This window comes from Podarcis melisellensis (genome assembly GCF_964234715.1).
Source record: "Podarcis melisellensis genome assembly, chromosome: 6".
NCBI lineage: Eukaryota > Metazoa > Chordata > Lepidosauria > Squamata > Lacertidae > Podarcis > Podarcis melisellensis.
Window position 1 is genome coordinate 71,448,747 of NC_138538.1, and position 25,417 is coordinate 71,474,163.

The 25,417-nt window shown below is 41.1% G+C and overlaps 1 protein-coding gene across 8 annotated transcripts in view; it reads right to left on the reverse strand.

Moving 5' to 3' along the window:
- Positions 1-4,663: 4,663 nt before the first annotated feature.
- The window catches only part of ZNF644 (zinc finger protein 644), a 67,427-nt gene continuing 46,673 nt past the window's right edge, over positions 4,664-25,417 (reverse strand). For 5 of the 8 annotated variants that reach the window (XM_081914117.1, XM_081914119.1, XM_081914121.1 and 2 more), the window contains 2 exons: positions 16,805-16,907; positions 13,936-15,607 (listed from right to left, as the gene is read on the reverse strand). In XM_081914117.1, coding sequence (XP_081770243.1) covers positions 15,415-15,607; positions 16,805-16,907 — 296 coding nt within the window. In that variant the 3' untranslated portion in view covers positions 13,936-15,414. Of the gene's footprint in view, positions 5,736-11,021; positions 11,163-12,068; positions 12,238-12,619; positions 13,853-13,935; positions 15,608-16,804; positions 16,908-24,644; positions 24,840-25,417 lie in introns of those variants that run through there. The other 3 variants (XR_014169117.1, XR_014169118.1, XM_081914120.1) reach the window with 3 other exon arrangements.

Consider the following 25,417-nt stretch of genomic DNA (forward strand, 5'->3'; position numbering starts at 1 on the left):
TCCAGCAGAGGATGAGAATCTAGGACAGAATGCTTCTTTGCATAGATTACCCCACAGAAATTAACAAACAGGATAGAACAAACAAAGATGGTTCCCCCCCACCCTGAAACAATTGGCAACTCTGGTTTTTGTTTGTTTTTACTCAGACCTTCTTGAGAAGGAAATTAGCCTAGGAATCCAAAACTACAGAAAGTACAATGACCTTTATCTCATATGCTATCCATCACTAATAAACTACATGCAAGAAATAAAAAAACTTATTCATCGTTGTTAGGAGATTTGTGTCATATCAGTGCATGATAAGGAATCAGTCAAATTCAAGCGACAAAGTTTAGGACGGTTATCTACTTAAAATTTTAACTTGTGTTACAGATTTCAAGGAAAGATAGAGAGCTGGATTTGTCTGTGTTTATTATTCAGCCTTCACCTACTGTCCCAGGGCAGGGTACATCAAAATCAGTAAGGTAAAACACACTGAATAAAACCACAGTAACACTGTGAAAGTGTTACATAGTAATCTCAAGACATCTAAAGGAAAGGAGATAGCACTAATCTTATCCGTTCCCTTTCCAAAGACCTGGCTAAAAGAGGTATGCCTTGGCCTGCTGACAAAACAACATACAAGGTTCATCTCTGGCTAGGGACTAACACCATGACAACCTTCTCTTGTGCTCCCACCACTCAATTTTTGTTAGGCAGCAGCACCAAGAGCAGTCCCTGCCCTCAGATCTCAACATCTGGGCAGGTTAATGTGGCAGAAGCCACTCCTCCAGATATTTTGGGGGCACAAGTCATTTAGGGCTTTGTATATCTAAAAAATCTCATTGAATTGGGTCTGTAAACAAACTGGCTGAGAGTGCAGGTTTTTAAAAACAGATGTAATAGGCACTCCACCTGTAGCACTAGTTGGTATCCTGCTCGCCAAGAGTTGTAGCGTCCAGTCTTCAAGGGCAGTGTAATGAGCAGAGCAGGTGGGAGATTTCCAGTGCTTGAATAGCCAAACTTTCTCCGTCCAAGAAGGCTCATAGCTGGCAAAACCCTAACTCTAACCATGGAGGCCATCCAGGCCTCAAGTGGCAGTGCTGAATCTCTGAGTACCCCCAAACTACACACTGGCTCCTTCAGGCAGTGCAACCAGCTCATTTCCCAGATCCAAAACCCCCAAATGCACAGCACCTGTCTTGCCTGCATTCAGCTTCAGTTTGTTGGCCCACATTCAGTCCACTACCACCTCAAGGCAATGGACCAGCATATTTGGAGTGGACAGGGTTTTAACATATATCACTTAACTATTGCTGGGTTTTTTTTAATAAAAAAGTTGTAACCCACTCTGGGACCTTAGGGTGAAGTGCAGGTAATAAATTCTAATGATGATGAAAAATTACACCTGAAAAACTTTTATGGGTAGCTGTAGGTAGGTAGAACAGCTACCCGTCGTTTTTTAGTGGCAAGACTTTATGAGTAGCTGTAGGTTGGGACATGGGTGGCGCTGCGGTCTAAACCACTGAGCCTCTTGAGCTTACCGATCAGGTCGGCAGTTCGAATCCCCGCGACGGGGTGAGCTCCCATTGCTCGGTCCCTGCTCCTGCCAACCTAGCAGTTCGAAAGCACACGAAAAAGTGCAAGTAGATAAATAGATACCACTCCAGCGGGAAGGTAAACAGTATTTCTGTGTGCTGCTCTGGTTTCGGTGCTCCATTGCACCAGAAGCGGCTTAGTCATGCTGGCCACATGACCCGGAAAAACTGCAAACGCCGGCTCGCTCAGCCTGTAAAGCGAGATGAGCACCGCAACCCCAGAGTCGTCTGTGACTGGACTTAACTTTCAGGGGTCCTTTACTACTTCTTTTTTTAGGTTGGTATAAAGGCCATGAACATGGGTTACATTTATTTACATGCATGTTCTGGGTCTTGCTCAACTCTCCTTGCTGTTGTTCTTCCACATGACATCACTGAAGGGTGTGTTGGCATTGGTCTCACTTGTAGAACATTTATTATTTGTACCCCGCCCATCATCATCAATTACCTGTTCTTTTTACAGAGCGCTTCTGCAGGAGCACAATGGAGATCCAGGAAGGAAGACGGTATCCTTGAAGCATGGCAGAACTCTATGCTATGGGTTGCTTTGAGGGAAGAATCCCTGAACATGTGAATGGGCTACCAAACACAACTTGAAAAAATAGACAATGCACGTATTTTTGTAAATCAAGAAATTTCCCTTCCTCTTACCTATTTCAGAGGAAGGAAAGATTTTCATGGGGCGGGGAGAATACAACTTGAGCGTAAACGGAGAATGGGAGAACCTTCCTGCATGAGAGCGCAAATGAGGTGCTTTCGTCTTTGAAGTGGGTGGGCCAAGCTTTATTTGGGAGCAATGTCAGGGCAAGTGCACTGCGCATCCATTCCCCACGTCTGCCAGGAGAATACCAAGTCCTTTCCCTTCACAGGGTTTGGTGCAGTCCCCCCACAAATCTGTAAGAAATATTGTATGTAATAGGGTAACTGAGGTAATGCTATTAGAGTTACTAAGGGAATGTCAAGCAGGGAGGGAGCGGGGAAGAGAGTGAGTGGAATTCTGGTGGAGAGAGAGTAGACTGGAGGAGGCTTGGAAAGGGAGTGTGAATGTTGGGGAGGATATAGCTGAGTCGGTTGAGAGCGGTGGGTTCTGGGGGGGGCACTTGGTGGGGGACCTGAAGCTGGGCTGGGCAGCTATTCAGCTTAGGATCATTAGGGCAGTTGCCATCACCCTCGTTTGATAGTGGCCAAAAAGGAATAGAGACGCAGAGAGGGACTATGACTCTCCTGTGGAGGCCAGGGCATGTGGCAGTCCCATGTCCAGCGAAGAGGGGCTCTGCCAGCTGCACGGGAAACAGAAATCCCTCGGTTTAGGTGGGCCACAGAGCCAGGGCTTGGCTAGCATTGCTAATGCCCAGATGCCTCGCAGCACCCCCTCCAAGCACCTGAAAAGCAGCTTCACAGGCCTGGGCTATGCCTGATTATCTTCCAAAGCAACTTAAAAATGGAAAGCGTAAGGCTGGTCCCAACAAACTGAAAAACACTGGCCTGCAAGCGCTTCAGTTGGAGAACAGCCTTTACCAAAGGTGTCATGGACTTTGAAGACACTCAAACTCATGATGAAAGGGAGAAATGAGCTAAGAGGAAGGCATGTTTGGCAAACCCTCACCATGATCAACTCCTGCACGGAAACCTATGTCCCCACTGTGGAAGGACGTGTGGATCCAGAATTGGCCTCCACAGTCACTTATGGACTCACTGTTAAGACCGTGTTCATGGAAGACAATCCTTACTTGGCTATGAGTGATCGCCAAAGAACATGAGATTTGGGGTCTACAGCCAATTTCATGGACTTCATTAAACTCTCTTGGGAAGGTGCCTCACATATCCATGCCTCCCCTTCCCCCAGTTGATCCAACACTTCCACTCTTGTGTTCCCCGAAAGCTGGCACCCATCTGGCAGGTGAAGGGGCACCTTGGGACAGAAATCAACTTCACCTGCTGAACAGCAGCCTTAAGGGGGAGAAGGGGGAGTGACTTCTCCTGCAGCTTCAAAGACTCTGAGGAGAAGGCGCTGACGAGAACCAGCTGGCTTCAGCCTTCTTAAGCAGAGCTCCCAGCAGCAGGCGGAGAAGGCAGAGAAGGAAAGAAAACAGCTCGTTATTTGTATTTTTATCATTTATTACAAAATTTTATTTGATTGTTGGCATATCGGGAGCAAACAGTTCCTCCAAATTCTTTATTTAGTTTAATCAAATGGATAACTTGAAACACTAGAAAAGTGTTTTAATGTGATCAAAATGAAATATACATTAATCCAGGAACACCGTGGCTTAGGTTTAATGTATACTTCATCACTACCCGAGAAATATCTAAAGATGTCAAGGAGACTCAGGCTGAGATTCAACCTTATCCAGCCTCCAGGGCAAAGCCTGTTGCACTAGTGTAAGCACAAAAATAAAAGGTTGTGCAATACAAAATGCTGCATGACAATAACACTGGTGGAAGCTTCAGGACCACAGCAGCAACCTGTTGCACAACCAGTGACAAGAACCATGGCGGTTTTCTGCACCTCCTCTTGCGCAAGACATTCTACTAGCTGCAACTAGAACACCACTAAGCGACTTTAAATTAGCATGATGTTGAATACCTCCCTTAGGCTCCTATCTGGGTTTTAAAACAACTCGGGCACATAAGGCCATGAATATTGCTTGACCATCTGCTCCATAAATTTCCAGTAAGGCTCCTCACAGCAAACAGTAAATGAACTGCAGTTGGTCAGCTGTTGCTCCCAGTCCTTGAGTAACTTAATACACAGCGGCTTATTCAGCCCAAGTCTGTTATCAAGCTATCAGATTTCATTTCCATGGAACTGAAACAAAGGGAACTTTAATTCCTCCATCACCTCTTCTTATTTATCCTAATTTATTTTTAAAATGTCAACAGATGCCTAACAAGAGCTGCAGTTTATTTTGAACGTTGTGTTAACTTTGTAGCAACACATCAGATTTCTAATTATTAATTTTAAGAGGGAAAATCCAAAGCCGTGTTAAAACAAAGGATATACTGTTGGCGATTGTGATAAAATTAGGATAGGAAATATTTGTTGTGTTTGGCATTGCTTACTGGAATATGATCCACTTGAGGTGGTATCCTCATGTCTTGAAAATTAATTCCCAAAATGCAGTTTTCATGTTACAGAAAGTGTTAAACCTACTTCCAGGGCAAAGAAACAAAACTCCCAAGTAGTTTCAAATATGTTCCTTTTGCTCAGAAGGTTCATAACAATGGCTCTCCAATTCTGAGACTGGCCTCTCTTAAGGTTCTAGACCAGAAATGGAGAACCTGTGACCTTCAAGATGTTGTTGGGACTCTGAACTCCCCAAAGCCTGAGTTAACATGGTCAGTGGTCAGGGATGATGGAAGCTGTAGTCCACTTTTTGTGCGGCTATTGTAAGTCTCCCTGGAACCATTACTGATGAAGGGCAGCAAATCAATGAGCCTCCATCAATTAGATCATACTACCAGTGGCAGGCATTTTTCAACTTCTGCTGCCTCGCTGGTCCTATCTGCCTGCCAATTCCCAAGTAGGTAGCTAGAGACCATGGAAAAGACCTGGTCTGCACCTCAACTTAGTAATCACAATTGGCCCTGTAACCTTGCTTACATAGTTAGTATCACTGGCCATCTTTCAGACCTCACTCTAAAAGTGCAAGGGAAAAGCCAGCTGCTCCTGAGTGTGTTGGAGTCAGGTTGAGGGGCGGGGTGCATAATATACTTGCATCCTCTGGCTAAGCAGAAACCAGAATCAACAGCAGACAGTGCTATTCTTACTGAGTGTGTGAATTCTCTGGAGAAGTTTCACGGGTGTTTCAAAGACTCCAAAGTGCGGGAACAACTAGATCAGTTTTGAGAAAAAATTCAGCAAATGATGCCCTTCAAGGATTTCAATTCAAGCTGTTAGGACTGCAAGCAACACGGAAATGCAGGCCAAATGCAACAGCATGACTATGCTGGAATTCTGCATACTGTGCATCTCTCAGGAGGAATTTCCTGCGCTAGGGAGACATGCACTAAGAATAGCATCTCTCTTTGGGACAACCTACTGCTGTGAAGCATCGTTTCCGAAGCTGACGCAGGCCAAGAACCATCTTTGTGACAGATGACAACAGAAAGGCAGCAAGAGTGACGTCAACATCCACACAGCCACACTTGGCAAGGCTCACAAAGGTAAAGAGGGTGCAATCACCACACTAGAAAAAAAAAGAGGACTGAAGGACAGGGGAAAATAAAACACCACAAAACAAGCATGTCCATTATTTGCATCAAAGGAGAGGATTTAAAATTTTAACCCACCCACTTTGCCTGTGGCCCTCAAAAGGGTAACCTTGTGCATCTCTGACCCACAGGCTGAAAGATGTTCCCCATCTATCAACTTCCAGAACTGAAATCCATGCAAGACCAGAGACTTGAGTTTTATATTCCTTTTGCTTGCAAGGCCAGAAATTTCCTCTAGTCAACAGCAAGGAAACCCTATAGGAGAACCCAGAGGTTCCCTTTCTCTGTCGGAAGGTGTCTTACTTCAATAGAAGAATGAGAAAACAGTGGTTTTTACTGACAAGCAAGCAATGGTTTTTTGGGTTTTGAAGAACACTCCCAACACAATATAAAATTGGAGATGCGTCCAGGTTTTTATTATGAGCTGATTATATGCTTATGTTTAGGCAAATTTAGTACACCCCCCTGGGTTACATATCACTCACTGAACTGCGCTTATTAAATCTGGGCCAGATGGCTGATGGTAAAGTAGTTTGTAGGACTGCGTCTCCGTGGAGAATAATTTTACGCTGTACTTGGTGACCAGACTGTTGCTGAATGCAACTTCATCATGGTATTTAAATCACATTAAAGCCCTTTAAAATTTATATGCAGCCTCCCCCTTGTGATTTTTGTCTGACTACTTGCTCACTGCTAGTTTCAGGGCAATGGTGTGCTTTTACCAGCCTCCTTCTTTTTTGTTCTTGGAAGAACCCGACTATCTATTTACTGAAAAATCTCTTACAGTAGGCAATACTGAGCGGGATGAGCCAATCACTGAACCACCCCATCATCCCTGGCCATTGGTTTTGCTGGCAGGTGCTGATGGGAGCTGGAGTCTATCAACATCCGGAGGGCCACAGGTTCCCCACTTGTGGTCTACACTGAGCAGCATCTCTTTGTAGCTTGATAAACGAGTCCTATAGCAACCCAGATACGTCAGGGTTTGAACCTGTGACCTCCTGCATTCAATGTATGTACTCTATAATTGCACTGTGGCTCTTTTCTGTTTGAAACAGATGGATAAATCTACAGGTACGACTTCTCATTCACCCCCGGCAACAACGAACTCTCAGGGGCTTGAACTTGAGCATAACAGGCAAGGTTGTGTGGTTGCAGCCTTTCAGCAACTCTTTCATCAGGTATCTCCTTTCTCTCTCTCTCTCTCTCTCTCTCTCTCTCTCTCTCTCTCTCTCACACACACACACACACACACACACGATAAACTGCATCAGAAACTACCTAGTTTGGCATTTCATCAACAACACATGGATCATCATGTTCGATTTGCTCTCTATGGATGCAAATATTGCAAGAGATGGGTACAGTATTACACATATTTCCGATGATCCCATTTTATGTTTGCTATCTGCATTCCCTGATCATGCCAATGATCTCCATCCAAAACTGATGGTTAATTCTGTTATAGTGGGTGCAAATTTAATCATAACTCAGAATCAGAAAGAGGCAAAAACAAAACACAATTGCACCTGGCAATGTAGTATAGAGAACATTATGGCAGTTTCTAAAAAATTACAAATCGATTACAAAGTACAATGGGGCAAAGTTTGTATTAAAGATTTTGCTACTCTATGGCTAATCATCACCCATAAGTCTGGTAACCCCCTCAAAGCATAAGACACAGAGCTATCTGATCTTCTTTGGGACTATACTTACCTTAGCTTTCTGCTCAATAACTAGGAATCACCCCTGAACTGGATCAAACTATCATACTTTATATTACCAGATGTAATGAATTATTTTTTAAAGGATCTGTTTTTACCTATGGATAATCCTATATCAACCTATTTTATTTTGGTACTGGTTCTATAGATATAGAGCATTATAGCAAGTTGCTAATAACCTACCGTATTTTTCGCCTCATTGATTTGCTGCTCAGAAAGTGTGCTGCTCAGAAAGTGCACACTTTCTGTCCTCCAAAAATAAAGGGGAAATGTGTGTGTGTCCTATGGGGCGAATGCAGGCTTTCGCTGAAGCCTGGAGAGCGAGAGGGGTCGGTGCGCACCGACCCCTCTCGCTCTCCAGGCTTCAGGAAGCTATTTGCAAGCCTTGGGAGCCCGCGGGAGTTCCCGCCGGGCTCCCAAGGCTTGCGGACAGCAGCCTGCAGCCCGAAATCCGGGGAGCGTAGCAGAGCGCACCCCGGGCTTCGGGCAGCTCTCCGCAAGCCTTGGGAGCCCGGCAAGAGCTCCCGCCGGGCTCCCCAGGCTTACGGATAGCAGCCTGTTCTGGGGGCCAGGGTTGGGGGAAGCTCGGGCTTTCCCCACCCCAGACCCGTGCCTCGGGGGGGAAATAATTTTTTTTTCTTTATCCCCCCCCCAAAAAAAACTAGGTGCATCCTATGGGCCGGTGCGCCCTATAGGGTGAAACATATGGTACTCTCTCATGCACAAATAGAGCTGTGCAATGTAAAACAGCCTACATCCAGTGCACACACGGACCCTTGCTGACTTGTATATATTGTACATTGTCTAAATTTGTGACTCTCCAGTGTTGTTAAGACAAAAACCCAGCTGCCTAAGAGAATCTTCATGGTTCTCTGGATTGCACTGAATAAAGTAGCAACACTGGATTTGTAGGTATGGTGTGTGTTTTTTATGCCGAGTGGTACCATAGCAACACTGCATTCAGCACCCTGCAACCGATAGTCAGCACTGTTAGAGGGGACCACAATACAAGTCAGAAACAGTTTTAGAACATGGCAGAGGAGCTCTGGCCCTCTGGATGCAGTCTGACGCCAACTTAGAACATCCACATCCGGGTCGGCGCCATCGCCGAATGGCGGGCTCCCTCCGAGCTCCGGAGGGAGCCTGCTCGGCAGGGGCTGGGTCCTACCGCACCGGCGATGCGGGGACCCTTAAAAACCACGGCCACGGAGGCCGTGGACATGGAGACTCGGCTGGCACCGTCAGCGCCCTCTCGATTCGTGAAGGAGCCTTTTTAAAGGCTACGGATCGGGTGCCGGGGAGGAGCGTGGTGCTTTGAGTCCTCTGCTATCCCTGCCGAGCGCAGCCGCATGCCATCCGGCGGAGAGCGCTGACTTCTTCTATTGAAAATTTGGACCCAAAAGAAGAACCCGTGAGTAATTGGAATATGGACTAAAAAGAGGGATAAATTTTTAGAATTTGGAGCGAACGGGGGAGGTGGAAAAAAGGAAGTCAGCCCCCCCCCCAAATTGTAGAAGAGCCAAAACAAAGGACTGGATAACTAAGATCGAGAGGAACCTTATCTTGCCGAACTAGCAACTTCGCGAGGGAAATTTATAAGATTGAGCTGGAGGAGAAAAGTGGAATTCGTATTAAAAAGCAACCCCCCCGGAATCCCTGGAGCGATTCGTGAAAATGCCTGGAGAAGAATAACGGAGGTTTTGACAGCTGTCAAAGAGCTGTCAAAACGGAAGAATGAAATTGAGACTTTGTTATGAGGACTTTGCCGGTTACATTTGTTATAAATTGGAGATAAATTGTTTCAAATAAGGATTTATAAGTTATTTGGACTGGCGGATGTGATCTGGAAGGGAACTTTGTTATTGTAATCCACCTAGAGGAGCTGAGGGACATTGCATGTGTTTTCGACGGGAAACTTGAACAGTTGGATAGAACTTTTAATCTCCTGGGAAACTGCAGAAATGGAACATTATTTTGTCTACAGAGGCCTACACTTTACTGGAAACAATGGATTAATCTGTTGAAAAATGAAAGGAACATGATGTAATGTTTTGCTCCTGAATAACAAGCCTCTGTAGAGACACTAGAAGCCTTTGGAAAAAGAACATTTCTGTGAGGGAACAGGGAAGTAAAAAGGAGGAGAGTGATTGACAAGAACAAGGAAACAATAAGAACTGGACAGAACTGGAGTGGGAACATTTGGGATATCCAGATTTGACAAGCTTATGGATATAAAATTGGAGTTTATACTCCTGGATATAAAAATCTGGATAGAAGAAATGGGCCCCCTTTGATAGACTCCTTCTATGATTGGACATCTGTAATTTAAAAAAAAAGACCGGTAAAGAACCAGAGGGATGTGGGTTTAGTGAAATGTGGGTTCATCAGGAAGACATTAGAAGTGGAGGGATAGGAGGAACGCAACAGGGAAAGAGGGGAGGGAAATTTGGAATCCAAAGGTTGTAAAATTATTGTTTGTTTCTATTCTATTTTCATCTGTACTATATTTGAAAGGGGGGAACTCGTGGAAGGGAATAGGTCGACCTTAGGGGATGGAAATTTGGATAAATTGAGTTATTGATGATGAGTGTATTTTGGGAATAAGAATTTGTTGAATATTATTGCTTTTTTGGAAGATTTGGAACACAAGAGGGGGTGGGGAGGGGAAGTCCTGGATATTGGAAAAAGTTTATGAATTGGATTTTATTTGTTTTAATTTGGAAAACCTTAATAAAAATTATTTTTTTAAAAAAAAAGAACATCCCCAGCCACTACGGCTGAAGGTCTAGCATTAGGGGGTTTTCAGATACGCTTTGTAGAATGATGAAAGCAGCTTATGCAATCCACCCAAATCAAAGTGCTTCGGTATGTGAAACTTTGCAAGATAACCCCCCGGTTTGCTCTTTTTGCTAAAAGAAAAGCTAGATAAGATTTTACGTGCAATAGCTTTGAAAATTTTGCTCCAAGAACTCTTACAGAACTGTGGAAGCAGCAGATCCTTGTGAATCCAGATGGCTTATAAACCATGGTGTCAACTAACTTCTATAAAACTTACTAAGGTGGCAAGTAGTCTAGACTAAACTACATAATTGCTCCTTTGGGCAGATTTTTTATTTTTTAGAGACATGTCTTCCCATTTTCTTTTTACTCAACACCAAGGTCTAAAAACGCATTAGTTTGACATCACACCATCCATAGTCTGCTCCATAGAACGAGACCTTAAAGCAAACTGAAATGTAAAGCCAGCACTTTTTTCACCCCTAATTAAATCATTTGCCATCTGCTCCATACTGTGAAGAAATCATGTTAGCCTGCAGGTTGCTTAATTTGTTTGCTTCTAGTGGTGGTAGTTTGAGCTTATCTGGCACAGTTCCAGTTAAAATCAGAAACTGCCTTTTAATTTTGTATGGAAAGTTTTGCGACATCTACTGCATTCATTATTAACCAGAACTCCCTGCAAGTTTGTACAGGAGTTGTAAAAAAAAAAAGAAGAAAAGCATCTTACCTTTGTTATGGAACCTAACCAGCTGTGGACTTAAGGAGAAACACTCAGGCCTGATGCTTTGTCCAGGGCAAGACAGATGCTCCAATCCTTTATTGCCCTGGTTCTTCTTCTCTTAAATCATGTCAACCAACATATTTGAAGCTACATGCAGAAGAGAGAGAATTCCCACTCACAGGCTTACTCAAAAATAAATACATAAACAAGAAATTCTGCTTGTCTGCTATTAAGAGTTGTTGCTACAATTTTACACTTTTGTCAACTCTATTGGTAGCCAACATCTTCCAGCAACTTTCAGCCTTCACATTCAAGAACATTAACAAGAAGATGTGAACTCTATTCAGCAAAGAATGATGACAAATTGAAGAGGCTCCGAGGTAATAGAAATGCACACAGAACCTTATTTTCTGATGCCATTCTCGTTTCTTATACAGTTTTGAGCTGTGTTCCCTGCATTTTCTACATCCTAGAAAGTAGATATGCTATTTTATACATTATTTTTACATGATATAATTGGCTTCTTTGTGAAAGAGGTAGATGAAAGGCATTTCGAGTGAGTGGTATATATACTATGTTGACAGGCAGATCCTTACTCAGGTAAAATACAGTTTAATCTTGTTAACTCACACTCTACTTTGTCAGTCATTCTTTTTACACTCCAGTCAGAATGAAATGAGAGAAAATCAGATTGTAGCATTTGGTACTGCGGTACAAACTTAAGGTATAAACAAGTTGCACTGGGTTGCGTTTCACAGACATATAGACACATGATTTGTGTCTGTACCCGTTTTAAGATATACAGTAGGAATACTAATAAATGCAGCTACCTTAAATATCTGAAGAACAATCACAATGGCAATATGATTCCAGTACAGAAAGAGAAGCATATAATGTTTCTACTTTTATTCCAATTTTCTTCAGCACAGCATTTTGCAAATGCGAAAGATATAATTGAACATTAGTTGGCCCTTTTGTACATCTTAAAGCTTTGGAGTGTTGAGGAATCAATAATTCAGGTCCTGCAAATAGTGTATCTAAAGTGATGCATACCTGCTCTATGATGCATGCTTTATGTTGTGATGTTCTGTAGAACTCTGGGTCTTTGCTTCTTTTTAAAACCACAGCACAAAAGAGATGTTACAATAGGAACAATTACTCTAGGTTTGACACTGATCAGAAAGGCAATGATTGTTGAAGACCTGTCCATAGGGTGTAGCATCTTAAAGAAATAAATCCATCACTCTACCAGCATATCATCTCAACTCACTGGGTATGTTTATTCAAATATTTGAATAATATCAAGTAGCCATTTCATAAGTAGAGAACAACTGTAGTTATATAAAAATTCAAATATGGACACTCCTTGTTGTGTAGCCCATGAAATGTCCCTCCCCCATAAAAAGACTGGGCTGGGGGCAGATCTCAATATCTGTTAAGTCACCATTCTAGAAAAACATTTATTCCAATGAACAGACAAAGGTTGAGTCTGCTGTGAGTCCATATGAATAGGACTGAGGTTGGGGAATAACCATGGGTAAATTGAGAGTGGCAAAGCTGTATATAAGAAGCAGAAAGACTGAGAAGAGGGACGCCCATCAGTCTCAACCAGCATGGTCCATGGCAAGGGATGATGGGAGTGGTCCAGAAACATCTGGAGGGTCACACATTTCCCATCTACTTAGAAAAAAAATGATTGGTACAAAGTAGAGGCTAGCAGCAATGCACAATAACTTTACTGTTGATACTGCACCACCCACTTTTAGATTAAAAGCTCAAGATAAAAGTGTACAGTTGTGTAGTATGTTGGGCTTTGGCTAGGAAGTCTTGGGATAAGAATCCTGGTTTGAAAACTCAGCAAGTCATAGTCTCTCAGCTAAATAGGAGGAATATTTTTTGTATGTGACAGAGATGGTTGAGGGGAGCACAGCACAGGTGGTCTGCAGTCAACGAGAGCAGGCTTCCTAATTGCTCAGACCTGCAAAAAGCAAGTCTCCCTGCAGTTCTTTCTTTGGGCCACAGATGGTTGAAAAGTAGAGAATGAACCTTAGTCTGACATTCCTCAAGCTTTCAAGTGCAAGAACCACTGCAGGATTGAGTATGAATTATGGATTTTTATGCTATCGAATAAGCAGGTAGAACACTTTACTGCTGCCATTTCTAAAAGAAACACCAAATGTTATACAGTTTTGATGAAGCATTGCCATCGGGAACAGGGGTGACGGACCTCCCAGCCCATGGATTTAATTAAATCCACCAGGCCTCCTCATTGGGTCTATGAGGCCATTTTGGCCAAGCCACACTCACTTGCCTTATAGTTAGAGTCATGGCTGAGCCCAAAGGCGTTTTGGTGGAACCGCCCATCAGTTGATCAACATATCTGCAAAGCCCTCTGCAGTATTGAAGCCCTGGCTATCAGCTGATGACCAGCCGATTGTCACTGCTTGAAGAGAGCCCTGCACAACCAACCGTCAGCTGATTGACCAGGCTTTGTAGTACAACTTCGATGATCAACTGGGATTGGCTGCATCAGGAAACTCAGTTTTGAGGAGGCAAAAACCATTTCCCTCCCTGGGTGCAGTTGTGGTTTCCATTTGCTTAAGCATAATACTTTTTTTTTGTTAAGTAATACCAACCATGTACAGTAAAGGAGATCCTGGTATGAATCTCTTCCGTCTTACACACAAGAGACTTGCCTGCACTATATTTTCCACTGGTTTTCCTTGCCTGCTCTTGAAACCATTGCCAAATTATAGAAGTTTCTATACATTTAAGTGAGATGCATTTTACCTGGAAACTAATATTACATTTTCATCACAGGTACTTTGCTTGAGATCCTTCAAAAGATCAAAAGAGAAAAATCAACTTTGTATGCCACACATAATGTAAAATAATAGTTCACATTACAGACATTTTAATGTTTTCTTTTAAGCTTTTATTTAGAGAGATATATTCTTGGTAAGGAGATATACCATGAGGAAAGCAATTTCACTGGCTGTGAGGTATGTATATTCTCCACCAAAATACTCCTCACATCTCAACTGCTTTTATAACTTTATTTACACGCAAAACAATATCAATGCTTTTCCTTGGCTTAACTACAGTATTAGTCACCCTACATGAATAAAATGAAACATTACTTGCATTACAGAACCAGTTTTCAAAAGAGGAATTTGCTTATTTGTTGAAACGTGACATTTCATTTTTGTGAACAGCCAATACTTATTTTGACCAAGACACCTGCACCATATTTTTTCCATCCTCACAGCACATTTATTTCAATAATTCTGTAAATAGGTCCTTAGCATGAGCATAGTGTTACAGTTTTCATACATATAATTACATCCAAAACAAGTTTTAAAATTCAAATTGTAAACATTCTCTTCATATGTAGAAACTTATTTTTTTTGTCCAAGGGTGTTATGATTTCTTTAAACAATTGTAAAATGAAAAGTCTAGGCTAAGTCATGTAGTGAGCAATGCTTCTTAGTACATTTCTACAGTATTAAATAAAAGAGGTGGCAAAAAATGTCAAAAATGTCCTGTAAGCAACTCATACTTAAGCTAGGCATAAAAAGAAAGACTTAACAAAATTGTGATTAAAAATAAAGAAAACAGTGAGTGCTTGATGCAACAAATGGAAAGGGGAAATACCATTACTGCTGACAAAGTTGGAGGTAGCATGGATGCACCATTTTATTGTCAGTGAGAAATGCAAGTGAAGTAAAGAATATTATTTCCTTACCACAAATAGTTTCCAGTACTATGTACATTATTTTTAGAAATTTGTTTAACAAGTTTCCCTCTACTTTTAGTACAAAAGAGTCTCGTGTGATTAAAAAAAACACTTACACAGCTAGATAAGAGTAGTACTAATTGCCCTATTTGAATGGAACAGTCTCTTGAACAATGAAGTACATGATATTTAATGCCCTAAACTGAGTTAATTGCATTAGCATTTCTTGGTATTGTACAAAACACTACATACATACAAACAAAATATAATATTTTACTAAGCAAGGGTTTTTGTTTAATAAACAGAGCATTGATTCTGGTAACACTGTAAAGAATGTTTTCATTTCATAAAACCTATCTTAAGTACCCATGTGCAACATTTTAAAAACGGCTGCTTACGTGTAATGGGCTTGTATCAATAGTGAACACAGTAATTGACAAAAAACATAGTAAACTTTAAAAACACATCTTCCACCCTATATAAAATATAAAGACTACTTACGGTAACTGTTTTAAGTACTCAATTGTTTGGATGTTAACTGTCACTCTTCTCCCCATTTTCCGGCTTCAGATTTTATAAACAGATAATTTATTTTAACCTTAAAAAAACTAACAAAGATATTTAAAATGTTCATTCAATGCAATATGAAGTGTTTCCAACGTTCTATGAAGCTGCTTCCGCCATCAGGAAAGAAAATGAAGTTTCAGAAATTGAGGCAGGTTTTTTAAGCAGTGACGTTACTTCCACCATGCCAGCCCCAGTTCGAGGAAGATTTGCGTTGACAATGTGGCGCTGAAGGTGTTTTATCCAGTCTTCTTGGACAGACAAGGGCCCCCGAAACACCAGACCACAAAACCTGCACAGTTTTTAAAATCATCCAAATAAAACACATTAGCATTGTAACTGAACTTTGTGTTAGGTGCAGCAGATTCACAAAATGACGACAGAAAAACTAAGCCTGAGTATGCATATCGCTGATAGATAAAAAAAAATTCCTGGGTGTTAATTCAGCTATCGTTTATCACAGATATAAGTAACTCTAGATACAAAAAAAACAAAAAAAAACCCCAAACAGAAGCATACAACTTTATATCACGAATTATACCTATAATTCTAAAATTACAACTGTGAATTAAAAACTGGTGTCTGGTTTTCTTCTTCCCTCCCCATCTTTCTTCAATTTGTGTTGTGTTTTTTAGACGATAAGCATGAGGGCAGGAATGATCTTATCTTTTAAGCCAACTGCTATATGCTACTACTGCAAAGTGTTTTATGAGTCCCAACTCATAATAGGGGGAAGGTAAATAATCTAATGTGAGGTTCTTGGTCCAGTTCAAGGTGCTGGTTATTACCTAAATAAAGTCCTAATTAGGTAGTACAGTGGTACCTTGTTTTGAGCCTGCCTCATCAAGTGTCCATTTCAACGACTGCCCGTGGCCAACCCAGAAGTACTGGAACGCGTTACTTTCGGGTTTGCTGCTCGCACATGCGCAGAAGCGCTAAATTGCACTTCGCGCATGCGCAAAAGCACAAACCGCTCCACGCACACGCTTTGTCGTGGGTCCTTTTCGTCTAGCGTCCGGGGCTCCGGAACAGATCCCAGTTGCAAAACAAGGTACGACTGTACCTCTCCTCAAATTAGGTTACCCTTCCTTAAAATCCTAGAGTGTGGGGAAGCCTTGCTAATATTCACTTTCATTAGCAGTGACTTATTTGCTGGGATGCAGGGAAGTAATGAGGGCCTGGGGGGAGGGGCAGATCAAGGAAAATAAGGCGTTCTCAGTTTTCCCCCAAATGACTTCCCATTTCCCCCAAAGGACTTCTCAAATTATCAGCAACACAACTGGTCAGTTAGTTAAGTACTTTCATTTATTTACTTGATTTGGGGGGCAGCTACCAGCTACACTCATCCATGGTGAGCATCATTAGGTCCACAGGTCACTAGGTAACTATAATTTTTGTACATACATGACACTCAAATACAATATGCATTTCTACAAATCGGAAACAAGCTATAGCTACTCCAAATGACGCAATGCAGTCCCACATATACCTGCACCGGAGTATGTAAACTTCATCAGCACCATGAGGTAATGGCAGAATTTTTTTCTTGCTCCCAGATCTTGATCTTGATTTTTTTTGCTTACAATCTATGGCTATGAAGAGAAAATAAAATCATGTAGATAGATATAAGTTTTGAGCACTTTACTGGATAATTCCCTCCCCCCGAAATATGTTAAAGGATACTTCTATACTCACTTATTTTCTATACCATATTAAATTATGTAACTTGTAAATATGCACTTTCCAATTCATCATAAAGCTGAAGTGTGCACACCATTTTCATGCACAAATGAGCTTACATGCTTGACACCTACAGTTTAAGTTTAAGTTTAAAACATGTATATTTGATGACCAAACCACATTTCAGACTACTAAGTCATTCTACCTAACTGGTAACCCAAGCATCATGCTTTGCTTGTAAATTTTATCAACATAGAGGCCTTCAATATCATTTGAAATGTCAATATCATTTGTTTTCATCATGCAGCCAACAACCATAACTCAAAAGGACCAATGATTAAATATAAATATGTTTTGACAAACTTCATAACTAGAACTTTTGTATATATTACACTGAAACGTTTTCTGTTCTGTATGCTAAAGGAGTCTTATGATAATGGTTTTATTTTGGTTTTAAGTTTTAAGGCTGAAGAGTATCAGGATCTCCAACCATTGCTGATTGTCCCTTTAATAAGGTGTACTGGAATCAGATGTGCTACAGAATTATTACTGATTTGTGTCAGGGTGATGTGAATTATTTTGAGGTACAAAAGGAAATAAAGCAATGTAGGGAATTCAAAAGGAAAAGCCTAGTCTGACAAGAATGCACTGTTTAGTTCCTAATGTAATTGAACATGAAACACTTAGGATATTTTGGGAAATGAATGCATGCCGCTTTATCCAAGCACATGTACCAGCAGTACAAAAGAGCTGGAAACAAAGCAAGAATTCTACTTGCAAATACCTACTTAAGTTTGTGATTAATGTAACCCTCTTCTACAGAGAAGGATAATGTCAGAAACTGTGTAAAGTAAAATGCTCTCCAAATAATATAACCTCCAAATTCCTCATCTAAGCTACTTATGGCATGAAGAAGATAAAAGGCAGGACAGTCTGCAGTTTCCATCTGACAGCTACTACAACCTAACAATCAGAATATATGCTGGAATCCAGGGAGTCAAGGTAAACTTTAAAGAATTTAACAGCAAGCTTTTGTCCATACCTCAAATCAAATAACATAACATTTTCAAACAAAAATCCACAAACTATAGGATGAGGTTTTCCTCCTATCACCTAGATAATAATAAAATACAGAAATGGAAAATGTATTGCCCTGCTGCACTTAAAAACCACTGAGCATCACCAAGGAAATTCTCTCTTCGGAATGAAACTATGATAATTGTATTGGTATTGGAGATGCCATACCATCCATAACAGCATTTTCTGGCTACTATTTAAAGGACAAGCATTGGCAAAAAAGGAAGAAGGCACAGTTCCAAATAACACCTATCTCTGCATGTGTGTCTTGGATATATAAATTGTAAAACCAGGCTAAAGAATTATTAAAGACCACTTATATGGGCAGCAGGACCAAGAATAGCAAAAAGCTCACTATTGCTTAGTTCCTCACATTTTCTTAGATTTGATTTCCCAAGATAAACAGTTTTCAGGGGGGGAAATAAAATCTACCTCTCTTCCCAATTCTCAAATTATTAGACCTGCCATCAGCAAATGCTCTAGGGGTCTGAGATTACACCAGCTATTTGCTCTAAAGCTAGCTCTTCTCTTGCACAGATTACTGAAAGCTAAAATAGTCCTGGGACTTTGATTTAGAATGTCCTCCTGGAGGCAAAAACTCTAGATGTCACCGCACACTAACTGTACCAAAGGACTGAAAAGCTTACATAGGCTGTAGAAGAAATGCAACCATGAATAGTGTGGGGGGAAATATATGCATCTTTAACTTAGCCCTGCTGATAAACACCCATTACAACCACAATAACCACTTCCTGGATTTCACCTTTTTATAACAGTCTGGATAACAAAGCGTGGGCATAAGATCTGATCAACTAAGAGCTTAAACAAGAACAAAATAATATATTACAGGCATTAATATATGCAGAAATTAGATTAATTTAACAACTGCAGGTTAATATATTATTAAAGATAAAACGTTACAACTTCAAATGTTATGCCTTATTTAAACTTGGCATAATTGCCATTGAATGTGGAATGGAATATGGAATCTCCTTTCCCTATTTAACCTTCTATTTAAATTCAGGACTTAATTCCCTATCCTCCCTATACCAGTCAACAGTCACAAAGAAAGACTAGCATCTACAATGACATCTTCTCTCAGTTCCAACCCTCACTTTGCTTCTCACTGGCCTGAGAAACGGTCAGTCACTGCAAATATGCTTTTCTGAGGAAAAAGTTCTCACTTGAGTCAGAACCACAATCTTAAAGATTCCACGCTGCCTGTTTGCTGGATCCGATCTGCTTCCTTAAGCACATATCTTCCAGAAGTGTCTACCTCCAGCTGCTTTCTTCTGGTCCTTCCTCTTCTAGGATTACCTTAAGCTATGAGTCTTCATCTCATGACCACTTGGCACACCTCAACTCCACTAATCTTTACGCCATCTCTGCCTTCTGGTCTTTATCCTTCTCTGCCTCTGGCCTTGTATATTTTGCTGGCCAGTCAATAGTGCCCCCTTCCACTGGTCTTTACCCAAGGACCAATATGAGTTATCTGATCAGTAAAATTATCCAATGCAAAGCCCCATGCACTGAAGTTCCCAAGTTCCCAATATCCAGCTTGCTTGGGACGTGCTGTGCTGTGACTTTGACAGGCGTGTTGGTTATGAACACTCCAAAATTGTTGAGCTTTTTTTTAGAAGGCATCCCCCCCCCCCCGAAAAGAAAACATTTTTCAATTGACTTGCCTAAGATCTGGACAAAGCACCGCCAGCCAAAATTACTCAATGGGGATGGCGATAGATGAGGTTCTGGCCTGATGGGCCAAGAGGTTCCCTTCCCCTGCTATAAAGTGTTTCCTGCATTGGCAGGAAATTGAACCGGATGTACCTTCCAACTCTCATTTTTAGAGCATTATCTAAGGAAGCAGAGTTAAATAAAAGAAAGGAGCCTGGAAGGCACCAAAGTTGAAACAGAAGGTAAATGTTGGACTAAGGGAGAAGAATCTCCAAGAAACACAGCGAAGTACAACAGGGGAAAGATCTCAGAGAAACAAGAGAAGTCTCCTTGCCATTCCTGAATATGCCAGGCTGATGATAGCTTGCCAAGGAATCACCATTTAAACACTTTCTACCAAACTTGTAGAAAATAAAGCTAATTCCAATGGTAAAAGAATATAGCATGTTACCAGATCACCACTGACAGCGAGCCATATAAATTCTTACAAGAATGATAAAAGCTGCTTGTTTCACAACAAAGTTTTATGGAAGCCAATTATCAAAAATAAACGGATAGTACAATACTGAGCAACATAAAATCTGTAAGCTTCTTACATAGCATTTCATGTGTTAGCTAATAATACTTGAACTCGGATTAACATTAAACTATTTGTTAACAGGAATGATCTTCCCTAGCTAGCAGGAACCAACCCTACAAAAATAACCAAGAAGTATGCCACAGAAAGTTTAAATGCTGTATTTTTACTGTACTTTAACATGTGTGTCCAACACAACAGTTCTGCAACCTCAAGAAGTTATCTGTAAATTTATTCTCCATCTGCAGTCATATACGTAAACAGCTAATGTTTCACGGGCAAATATCAAACTTATGGTAATGTTTATTGGAAACTGTGGAAAGACAGTTTTCCAACAAATGATCTGTGACCCACATAACATGTGGAAATTTACTGACAGACACATACAAACAAATGACTCCACAGCAAGATCCTGCACATGACACTTGCAGGTCGTCCATGTGGGATGTTGCAAAACCCGCAGGAATTAACACTTGGTTGTAAGGTAAAGGTAAAGGTACCCCTGCCCGTACGGGCCAATCGTGTCCGACTCTGGGGTTGCGCGCCCATCTCGCTTAAGAGGCCGGGGGCCAGCGCTGTCCGAGGACACTTCCAGGTCACGTGGCCAGCGTGACAAAGCTGCTCTGGCGAGCCTGCACCAGCGCAGCACAAGGAAACGCCATTTACCTTCCCGCTATAAAGCGGTCCCTATTTATCTACTTGCACTTAAGGGTGCTTTCGAACTGCTAGGTGGGCAGGAGCTGGGACCGAACGACGGGAGCTCACCCTACCGCGGGGATTCGAACCACCGACCATGCGATCGGCAAGTCCTAGGCGCTGAGGTTTTACCCACAGCGCCACCTGCGTCCCAGCACTTGGTTGTAGCAACACCCTACTGATTTGTTTCTTTTCAAGGGAACATTTATCATCATCTGCAGGGAAGACAAATGTCAGTGAAGTCTCCTTTTTTAAGAAGAGGTTTTCATATTCAAAGATCATATTGCCCATCACTTGGCCGACAAATTTCCTTTTCAACTGCCCTCTCTCAAATGCAAAAATAATGAAGTTCCCAACTGACACCAGTACTTTGGTGTCTCTTTCTGCTTCTGTGCTTTCTTTTGGAATAATATTTCCCATGGTGGCATCAGCCCAGCTAGCAGGAGCCAACCAGGAAGGGCCTGATATACCTGAGTGGAAGCGGGTAGAAGCTTCTACATGCTTCAATAAAGTGGGGTGGGGGGCTAGTAGAAAAATATGTTTCTACACTTTTCGAAGTCACGCCCAAGTTGAGGTTACTGATAAATAACCATTAAAAGCTATCTACCTACTAAACATATTAATGTGTAATTCTATTATCTTTCTTTGAGAAGCAATAAAAGGTAAAGCTAAAGGACCCCTGGACGGTTATGTCCAATCAAAGGCGACTATGGGGTGGCACTCATGTCGTTTTTCAGGGCGAAGGAGCTGGCGTTTGTCCATGGACAGCTTTCTGGGTCATGTGGCCAGCATGACTAAACCGCGGGACACCATGACGGAAGCCAGAACGCACAGAAATGCCACTTACCTTCCCACCACAGCGGTACCTATTTATCTACTTGTAATGGTGTGCTTTTCAACTGCTAAGTTGGCAGGAACTGGGACAGAGCAATGGGAGCTCACCCCATCACGCGGATTTGACCTTCCGATTGGCAAGACCAAGCTCAGTGGTTTAGGACTTTAGACCACAGCTCCACCCACTCCCTAAAAGCAACAGTGTATGTTCAGCCTCCCCTTGTCTGAGGCTCAATCAGTACAGCATGAGACTCTTAATCTCAGGGTCATGGGTTTGAGCCCCATGTTGGGCAAAAGATTCCTGCACTGCAGGGGGTTGGACTAGATGACCTTCCTGGACCCTTCCAACTCTACAATTCTATGACTTGTATTCAAACTGTAAGCTTCAGGAGGTCAGGAAACTCTCTTTTTGTAAAGCTCTGCAAGTTACCCTACAGTGATGGCATAGTACAAATAAATAATCAATGAAGTTGTAGGGAAGGAATTTACGCTACGTAAGTTTACGCTACGTAAGTTGCGCATTGTGATGTCATGGTGGTCACAAGAACTGTTGTACGTGAAACAAAAATTTCAGCTAACATCCAATCACATTTTCTTAAGGTTAATAAACTCAAAGAAGAGAATACATGTCCATTTAGGGCAGGATTCCTCTAACCAGCTCAACCAGCAGAAGCCCATTGCAAGAGCTTCTGCTTATTCTTCTAGTTCTGCCACACAACCAGATTACACATCTTACACTAACTGGAAATAAATGAAAGATTACAAAAAATAAAAGAATAAACTTACATGCATTTTGATCCTAAATTATTTCTAATGACTTCAGAAAATAATTCTCAAAATATCAGTGCAATACATTATCGCCAACAAAACTGAAATAATTTTTTTAGGGAAAATATTTTAAAATCCAGCCACAAAGGATGCTGTAATACTGTACCACAGATCTGATCAACCCACTTCAACACACATAAAAGAAAGTTTAAAAAAAAGGTAAAATCAACTAAAATTATTTGGGATTCATAATGCCTTGCAAATGCAGTTAGGACTAGAAACAGCCCAATACATTTTGGTGACAGGGGCAGGGAATCCAAATCCCTTCAAAAAATATAAAGTTATTAACTATGGTGTTACCATCTGAGGTGACCCACCCACCTCAGCTTAGGATAGTCCTGATCAGAACTTTAAATAAGCTTACCATTTCGACCTTACTATTTTATCTTATCTTAGGCCATACAACCCACCTGTCTTTTGTGCTATAGAATCTAAAGACAGTTTTGAAACTTCAGCTGGAGCAGAATTCAGTGGTCAGGTTGCTCATCAGGGCAAGACAGTTTGAGCATATAACGCCAACCCTGAGCCAACTGCCCTGCCAGTTAGTTTTGGGGCCCTATTCAAAGTGCTGGTTTTGATCCACAAAGCCTTAAATGGCTCAGGAGCACAAGAGCTCAAGGATTGTCTCTGTCCATATGAGCCTACCTGGACTCTGTGATCATCATCTGAGGCCCTTCTTTGTGTGCCTTCTCCATGATAGGTATGGAGGGTGGCAACATGAGAAAAGGCCTTTTCTGCAGTGGCTCCCTGTTTGTGGCTTACGACCGCAATACGGTTCAACCTCAAGGAGTAGCTCTCCGCTTATGAATCGACCCGGACCCTGTGATCATCATAGGAGACCTTTCTTCATATGCCTTCTCCGCAAGAGGTCCAGAGAGCGGCAACACAAGAATAGGCCTTTTCTGTGGTGGCTCCCTGTTTGAGGAATGCTCTCCCCAGGGAGGCTCGCCTGGCCCCTTCGTTACATATCTTTAGGCAGTAGGAAAACACATTCCTCTTCTTCTAGGTCTTCGGCTAATTAAATAATCTATAATCTAAATAATCTATATACTGTTTTTGTTTGTTACTAGGTTGTGCATTTTTGCATTTTTATATTGTAAACCGCCCTGCAATCCCTGGATAAATTTAAACAACAACAACAACAACAACAACAACAACAACAACAACAACAACAACAACAACAACAACAACATAATAATAATAATAATAATAATAATAATAATAATAATAATAATAGAATGAAAACACAGCTTCTCTACGAGATGGAAAGCAGTAAGAACGTGCATTTCATTTATCTGGTAGACTCATGAATTAAAGGCTGTCTATTGGAACTGAACATATTGCAGAGTTTAGGGAGCTAAAGCATTAGATAGAAGTAGATTATGTGTGCTCAGTGGATAATCCTGGTGCGAAACAGAATAGCATTACCTGGATTCTAGAGCCTATGATGACCTTCTAGTCTCTGACATCAAATATCAAGACATAATATAAGCATTATGTAAATAGTAGTACTAACTTATGTGATGTCTAGCCTCTCAAATTATATAAATTCAGTTTTAAGACATATATTTGCATGAAATTAAGACTTCATTTTAAAAGTGCACCTTGTTATAATTGAAACTTACTATACCTGATTTTTTTTTAAAAAAACATTTTTACTTTTAAAACCATGTCTTTTATACACCTTGAAATTCACAGACTAAACACAATAGTGATTATTAAGAAGATAAAGAGTATTCACTCTTCATTATAAACTGCTTATTTACCATGAAGCGGTATATAAATTTTGTTAAATAAAAACTAGGGTGTCCCAGACCAGACTCAAGTTGCAACTGACAGTTAAGGGTAGAGCGATCTAATGATACCAGGGATGTCCTGGAACTAATCCCTAAGCAGTTTGGTCAGGGAGAATGCAATGTTCCAGGCTGACAATGACCATCACTATCCTAAATCTTACCCTTTTCATGGTAGCATCTGTATCTAATCACTGGGCTCAATTGACCATTAGAGGAAAGGGCATGCTCGTGTTCTCCACAAGTCATTAAATAAACAAAGGCAGAGTAGTGAAAAATGCCAATGTCTTGACCAGAAGCTCATGTAGCCCTGGGAAAAACACTCCTTTCAGCTTCAGTGAGTTTGATAGTTGATAGTTTTTCTCCTATTCAAAAGTAAAATACAAAAGGTCCCATAGCAATTGTCACATATAAAAATAAAGGTCATTTATGCATACAATTATGCAACTAGGGCACAAAACTGAAAAATGCTCAAAGGAATTTATGGCCATGGCATTTCCTTCAAAAATATGTAACACTACGAAAAATACTAGTCCTAGGTATTAAAATTAAGCTGAAATGAAGAAAAGTAATTACATAGTACAGCAATTAACATGACCTTTGAACACAGGGGCATTATATTTTTGTCACAGAAGAGTAACCATTTAATATATTTTCTTTCCCTAAAATGCAGCTTTCTCTTACCTAGGGAAACTGCTAACAGAAATAAGAGGAAACAATGAAATTTAAAGAAGTGGTGTCAAACTGAAGACGAACACCAGGATTTTGCTCTCAAATTCTCATAGGAAAATTGGTAGTAGAATTCTTCACTTGAATTGACAATACTAAATAGCCAGGCACAGTCTACAACTGAAAAGGATTTATTTCCAGATCACACACATAGAGTTAGGAGACAGCCGTTTATGATTTGCAAAGCATAAAAAATTGTGACAACATCCACTGC